General features: G+C 48.4%; 1 protein-coding gene across 1 annotated transcript in view; it reads left to right on the forward strand.

Moving 5' to 3' along the window:
* Positions 1-2,358, forward strand: part of T265_14100 (hypothetical protein) — a gene marked incomplete at both ends in the record, with an annotated part of 3,989 nt that extends 1,631 nt beyond the window's left edge. Inside the window, one exon of the mRNA XM_009172022.1 lies at positions 2,060-2,358. Within this exon, the coding sequence (XP_009170286.1) occupies positions 2,060-2,197 (138 nt within the window). The remainder of the gene's footprint in view (positions 1-2,059) is intronic.
* Between the last annotated feature and the right edge of the window lie 5,447 nt (positions 2,359-7,805).

Genomic DNA, 7,805 nt, shown 5'->3' on the forward strand with positions numbered 1-7,805 from the left:
CTGCGTTGGAGGAGAGCTTATACTTCCTGCATTTCCCAAATTATTACACCCGTTTCGGTGATCCCACATATTGCCGCGTCCACACAGTAAACAGATTCGAGAAGAAAGTTCGCGCTTTCTGAAACGATAGCGCCTTTGTTTCTCAGCTGCATTGCTTCGATAATTCTGAGAATAATTTAAGTAATCAGAAACCGTTACTTGACTGAGAGGCATTTGGTTTACACGACCGTTTGAAGTTTGTCGACCGTCCGAAAATTGGACGAAATGTAGCAGCGCACAAGCGGAGAATGACTCAGCTAACGAGAACCGGACTTAGCGCAATAAACGACATATTTGATCGACCGTGCATTAAAACAAAACGGTGTTGAAAATCACTTTTTACCCAGGGGTCCAATAACTTATTCGCCCTGTTTTCCATAATTTTAGAAAGCATATATGCAAAAATTACCATATCAGGATTGTATGCGTGATGCCTGTCAGTGGTAATAACGTTGCAAAATTTAGCCACCTCTAGCCGCCGATAGCCACCGGTGGCACTGTGTTTACTGGGCTGTTTGCACGGTTGTAGCGCAGGTACTCCACTTCCTCCCATTACCTTCAATAGGACCTGGACAAGTTCAAGCTCCATCCAGTTCGCCTGGAATCAAGCGGGCCTATCCCTGTTTCTCTGAGCAAATGAAAGGAGTACCCGTAGAATCGTTCAGCTGTAGCACCCTTTCGGTGCCTAGCTCCCATGCCACATGAAGAAGGCACGAGGACTGGCGTACTGCCAAGCCTAGACAGAGGAAATCAAGAGGTAGAGGTCGAGTTCGAACCACGGATCTTCCGGTCAGTAAATTCGCGCTCTAACCACTTGGACCATCTCGCCCCCGTAGAATAAGGGTGTGTGAATCTATAGTGTTGGTCGTATGAGAACTGCTTACTCAATCTCCATTTCCACTTACACATGAAGATCTGCATAAAGTATAGCTCGGTGGAGAAGATAATTCGATAGACAAGTAATCGTCTTAAAAGCCACAAGAAGTTGGAAATAGTCCTTAGAGTGGATTGAGTGCGCTTCAGAGTCTGTGGAGACTCGCGACCTAGTTTAGTCCGGATTATCAGCCTCAATCTTGACTCGAACGTTCATTGTTTGCATCTGTCGTGTATGCTCTTTCAGCGGTAATAATTTAACATTGTGAATGGCAATTTACCAAAGCTTGTGTAACAGATGTGTGACGAAAGTCCTTATGCAAGGCACCTGACCCACCAAGGGAAAAATTGTTTGTGACCGAAGTCACTGAATGTGTTCTTGAAAGCGAAGCATAAGACGGTCTACCTCCATTTCTCTTTAGGGGTTTAGGTTGGATTTTAGAGAATAGTTCCTCAGAAAGAATCCATTCAAGGCCAAACTCTACGGAACCTTTCTACAGTGGTGCTTTTGAGTGTTGTATCCTTTTTCGGAAGTTTTTGCTGCCTGTTATAGTTCCTCGTATCCTTGATAATGCCCACAAGTTCACCATCCCATTTTGATAGCTCAGGATTAAAATCCGGCTAAACGTGTTCTCTCATGGTGGGTTCTGATAGGACAAACTTCAGTCTGGTGCCTCCCCACCTTGTTGTGGCCTAACCGGAATCATTGTGCCAGGGCATCCGGATGACTGTTCAAAAGACTGTGACTGGAATACAAAGAAGACTCTGATGGTTCTCCCTTTATGTTACCAAGGTAGATCCCATGAGATTCACAATGCCTCTGATGCGTGATTCCCGTAATTTTACAACTGGCCACATGCACGATTGGCGATAGATCACTCTACACTCTAGTGTCAAAGGGTCAACGGACGCCAAATGAAGCACTTCACCCCGAGTTCATAAAGGGGGTATTTACACAGAACACTGTACGCGTGATGGCAGAATGCTCTTGAAAACTAACACTGTATCTTCCTAATACAAAATGTCAGGGCGCTTGCAATATGCACTGGTAAGGTACAAGGCAATAAGTACTACTGTGGATTTGTAATATGCGCCTGTTTTCAGTCCACTGTACCACACCCTTTCCCCTCCGTTTCTATTTCCGCAGCTTGCTTATCGTTCGGGTGATGTTGTCGAACTGGAATCAAGACTCAGCGCACTTCGATCATATTTGGATGCCGACCAGTGTGATATTCTATCGCTGTTGGTGAACGAATTGACCAATCCTTTCAGCAGTGTGGTCTAGGTTGCCATCTGTTGTTGTGCTGCCTTATAAATGGCTGTTGATGCAGTTTTTAATCCTGTTCTGTATAGTTTTTCTACCCTGTTCCCTGACTTAACCTTCGCCTCCCATTTGAATTCCATTAATTTATTTCGTTGCACCGACGAAATATATCTTTCTTTGTGGCTTTTTCATCTCTCGTTCCTCAGTGATGCACGGTTTCGACCTGTCGGCCACATTTTATATCTGTTTGTTATCGGTTTATTTCGCCTGTAAAACTACTTCGTGATACCGACTCAGTCGACCGGGTTCTCTTGACTATCAGGACCTACTGTCTGAGTAATGAGGGAAGACCGTTATTCGTATCACACTGGGAAATTTGTGTAAGCTATAGCTTTGTTTGAATAGACATCAGCCATGAAGACAAGATAAATGAGTTCCTAGTGTGAACTCAGATTCGATTACCTTGGGCGCATGCTGCATTCAGCAGCTTCACTTACAGGACGAATTCTTATTTAAAGATTAACGCAAAACAAAGTATGTTCTGATGAGGACTTTACACCAAAACTGAAACGTTATTTGTCAGTGAATCCACCGATTACTTTCCAAGCTGGTCTGGATCGTACCAGTCGGTATATGATGGTGAAGGCTTGCTCCTTGTCTATGACGACTGGTTTCAGCCGAATATGATGCAATCGCGCAATCCCACTCTCACTCAGAGATACGGGATTGCGTTCTCGCATTCTGTACGACATATGCCTTATCGTACGACCAACGTATGGTGCTCGGCACGAGCATAGTAAAGCGAAGTTTCCGGCAATGAATACTGTTCTGTCATTTCACTCTAGGATTAACTGGTCGACACTATCCAGGAAAGGTAGTTCGAGCTCGGACTAGGTTGTCTTCGCGTTCTTCGTTTGTGACATGTTGGGGAAAAATACGAATTTTAGCATGCGGACAATGGGCTATCTCACATCGGGAGAGAATTTTGTCATTTATGGAAGAATCACGAAAAGGTTTGGGGTACCTAGATTCCTTCCCTTTTTCTGTTCGAGGAACATTTCAAACATTGTCCTACGTGCTAGAGAATATTGTTCAGATAGAAAGGCTTCGAATGACTGCTATGGTACAGCGTTTAACCCTCATGGGGAACACCTTTCAGTGGATTTCTTGGTAACCCCGACAGGGTGTTTTGTGACATATTCGAACTATCGCTTTTTCTTCCGTGCGGAGTTGCATCCGAGTGTTTTAACGGCTTTCATTAAGACGGGATAAGATGTACTGTTTCGTCTATCACATCTGTCCTAAACTTACGCTGTCGCAACATTGTGAATGCGCATCATCGTCGTCATCCATAGCTAGTGCTTTTAAACTTAGTTGGCTTGAGTGAGAGAAGTTAAACAGTAACTCGTCACGTGAACGTATTCTCGTTCCACGATGAAAATGATACCTATGATTGGAAACTTGAAAATTGCTGAGTTACCGTGCGTTCTTTCACTTTGTTGCAACGGTGAACTGATCCAGCGAATGGTACTGCGTGCGTATCTGGGTCGGTCACTGACGGTGTGTTAGTGTAGTCCTCCAATCAACCGGAGCAGTCGTATGTAGACCTGGCGTGGTGTCTCCCCTTGCAGTGTTAAGCGTCTTCGGATCTGGAGGACATATCATCGGGTGACTGATCGCAGTTCTGAAAATTTCATGGCTCCAAAATTCACTCCGATAAGAGCCAGGGGTATGCCGCAGTTTCATACACGTGGGATAGTCGTTTCAGTTGAAGTGCACTGATCTGAGTGAAACTAACGTCCCCTTATGAATTTAAGTTGTTGTTGAGAGTTGGTTTCTAGGTTTCCTGCGTTGCAGAGGGTGTGCTACCGGTGAAAGGAAGAAGGCCTTCGCTGCGGAGTTATCTATCCGGAAATGCCGACTGCCCTGTTACAGACCATTGAACAAGGAAGCAAAACTCTAATATGCATCTTAGTTACAAAACCTGGACACAAATCTTCTCCCGAACGAGTCTTCCTGGAGATTTATTGCCTCCAATCATTCGTCGGTCAAATAAAAGCAAATGTTACAAAGTGGCTCCGCGAATTCCGCAACAGAGTTCCATTTTTCAATCGACGCAAAGCGAAATTCTACGAACAACACATACTACTCGCATGCCTCCCGATCAGTAGTATCACCGTTACACACCACCCCTTAAAGATCGTTCGCATGCGATCGGTTTCCATTTACCTCCGTCCGGTCGGCTTCGGCAGCGGGTCTACTCGGCTGCTCTTCGGGTGTATCATGCCACTTGCGAAGCTGTGTCCCATTCACTACTTTCGATCCCCGACCATCTTGAATGGTATAGACGTTCCCCGGCGGTCGGTGACGACAAACGGCCCTTGCCATCGACTGCCCAGCTTCCGCGACCCCAGTCCACTCCTTCCAGGATTCTGGTGTTCCTTCCCCTTGACCTTCGTGCCTATGGGGAACGTTCGGACCTTTCTACTTGCCGTTTTCTGCCTAGCCCTTTCCTGAACGGCGGTCAAATTTTCTCGAGCTTTCTTTCTTTCTTCCTCTAGCTCCTCCGGAGACAAGCGTGTTGCCGGCCACAGCCCAATTTCCTGATCAACCGGAAGGCGCGGATGTCGACCGTACATTAACATAAACGGGGACTTGCCTGTGGTTGACTGCGTGGAAGCACGATGAGCTAACAACACCATTGGCAAGTTCATTTCCCAATCACCTCCTTTGGCCGCAAGCCACTCCTTGATCGTTCGGTTGTTACGTTCGGTCAGGCCATTTGTTTGCGGGTGGTATGGTGCCGTCCTTAGCCGTCTGATACCCAGCTTCTGCAAGCAATTACGAAACTCTTCGCTCTCGAAGCAAGGCCCCTGATCGGTTAGGATCATTTTTGGCACCCCATGGTTGGCCACAATGTGATGCATTACCACTCCGCTGATCGTCGTCGCCCGCTGATTCGGCACGGCTGCCGCCTCAATCCATCGCGACAGGTGTTCTGTCATCATCACGATGTATTGGTTCCCACTGGTTGTCACCGGAAAGGGGCCCATGACGTCAACTGACCACAACTCGCCGATTTCTGAGACAGGAATGGGTTCCATGGGATGGGTTGCCCCTGTCGTATCCGCTTTCATTAGTTGACAACGCTTACAGGACACCACATAATCCATCACCTCACTTCTCATCCCGGGCCAGTAGGCCCTCTGCCGAAGTAGGTCGTATGTCTTGGTGCACCCTGTATGTGCCATCTCATGGCATTCAACGATGAGATTCCGTCTCAAGACGCGAGGTATCACGGGCAGCACAACATCTGAATCAGTGGCGTTCCAGGAAATTATGCCAGCTTCATTCAGCCTCAGCCGATCAAAGTGACTCTGGAACGCTTCTAATTCCTTGTCTCCCTCTCCGTTCTCAATGTTCCTTCCATCCAACAAGGCGGCTGCAACCTTTTGTAACACCGGATCCTGCCGTTGGAGTTGCACCAACTTTCCGGGATCCAGTTCGACGACGAGGCCATTGGCTCCAATCATGATCTTGGGGACCTCATCTTCAGCCTCTGGCCTTGACAGCCAATCAGCCAAGTGGTTCTCCTTCCCGGGCACGTGCTGGATTGTGAAGTCGTACTCTTGCAACCGGAGTGCCCAGCGTGCGAGCTTCCCGCGAGGATCTCTGGTGGTCCTGATCCACTCCAGGGGTTTGTGATCGGTTTCGACATGAAACCTTTGCCCAAGCAGATATGGTCTCCACTTATCCAGGGCCCAGACGATCGCTAAACATTCCTTCTCAATGGTGGAGTACTTCTGTTCAGCGTTAGTCAGGACGCGACTGGCATATTCGATAACTCCATTCCTCTGCTTTAGGACTGCGCCGATACCGCGATCACTGGCGTCCGTTGCAAAAATGAACATCTCTCCGACCCTGCGAAGTTTGATGGTCAGTTGCTGATCCGACATCCGCGCTTTGACACGCTCAAAAGCTTCATGTGCTTCTCCGGTCCATTCGAATTTCCGATTTTGACCGAGCAAATCGTACAGTGGCGCAGCGATCTTGTTGAAATCCTTAACGAACCGGCTGTAGTATGCTGCTCGTCCAAGAAACTGCCGTAGAGACCGCTTTGAATTGGGAACAGCACAATCCTTGATCTTTGCTAATTTTTCGGGCAGTGGGCTAACTTCTCCCTCACCCACTTTATGCCCCAGCAGTGTCACCGAACTCCGAGCGAGCTGTGTCTTGGCTTCATTTATCCGCAGGCCAGCTTCCCGGATCCGCTCCAACACAGCCTTCAAGTGAACTACGTGCTCTGGTTCCGAATTGCTGTACACAACGATATCGTCTCCGTACACGGCAACATTCTGGAGTCCCTTGGTTACACGAAGCATCAAGCGCCGGAATGTGAATGGTGCCCCGGACAAACCAAACGGCATTCGTCTAAATTGATATTGGGTGTCACCAACCGTAAACGCCGTTTTCTCCCGGTCCTCCTCCTTGATAGGTACATGCCAATATCTAGAACGCAAGTCGAACACAGTAAAGTATCGGGAGTGCTGGAGGAAATTGAAAATTTCTGCAACCATAGGCACAGCCACAACCCGATTTACCGTCAGTTCATTCAAGCGCCGGAAATCCACGCAAAATCTGTATATTCCGTTCGTCTTCCTTACAAGCACAACTGGGGAATTGTACGCACTGTTGGCTTCTTCGATTATACCATTCTTCAACATCTCCTGAATCTGTCTATGGACCTCCTCCCGTAGATGGAGCGGCAACGGACGGGGGCCATAAGGTCGAAAGCGTTCTGATGACAGAGGAATTTCGTGTTCAATCCACGGGCAGAAGCCAAACGGATCCTCATCGCCCGTAAACAGTTCGGAATATTCCTCAACCACGGCCCGTATTGACGATACATTACAAGACGGAAGTTTTCGGACACACAGCTCCCTCACGACAGTGCCTGGATAACCTTCAAGCTTGATTGCGCCATACTTTGTCACCAGCCTTCCCTGCTTTAGGTCAATCACGGCATCTGTGCCCTTGAGAAAATCAGCTCCCAATATTGTCTGCTCTACGTCTGGGCTGATCAGGAACGCGTGCTGCACGGACTTGTCGCCTAGGTGTATCGAGTGCGTTGACAGTCCGTCAATCTTCAATCGATATCCGCCAACAGGTTTCACGGCTAGCGCGCAGGGTCTGTGTTCAGCTTGGTTCCCTCTTTGCCTCAGCGATACGCCTGCTCCGGTATCCATCAAACATAACTCCTTTTTCCCGTCTACCTCGACAATGGCTTGTATGGTAGCTTGTGTCAGTGCGCCAATCGCGACCCACCCAGGAAAAGAGGAGTTCTCTAAAGTTTTATTGTGTACAAGCGATCGGTTACGGGGACACTGATTCTTCCAGTGGCCAGGCCTGCCACACATGTACCACCGGCTGGATCGAGCGTCCCTCCGCTATTCCATCTTCACGGCCGCCAGCTGTTCGGTGAGTTGGTCCACCCTGGTCTGCAGTTCCTTCACTGATGAACCATCCCTGTTCTCCGGCGACTGCAACCTGGCCAGTGGTTCCTCGGGCCGCTCCCGGCCAGACGCACCAGCTCCTCCACACTCAACTGGCCAGTTGCTCGTGCCAACGC

Source organism: Opisthorchis viverrini, assembly GCF_000715545.1.
Source record: "Opisthorchis viverrini unplaced genomic scaffold opera_v5_141, whole genome shotgun sequence".
NCBI lineage: Eukaryota > Metazoa > Platyhelminthes > Trematoda > Opisthorchiida > Opisthorchiidae > Opisthorchis > Opisthorchis viverrini.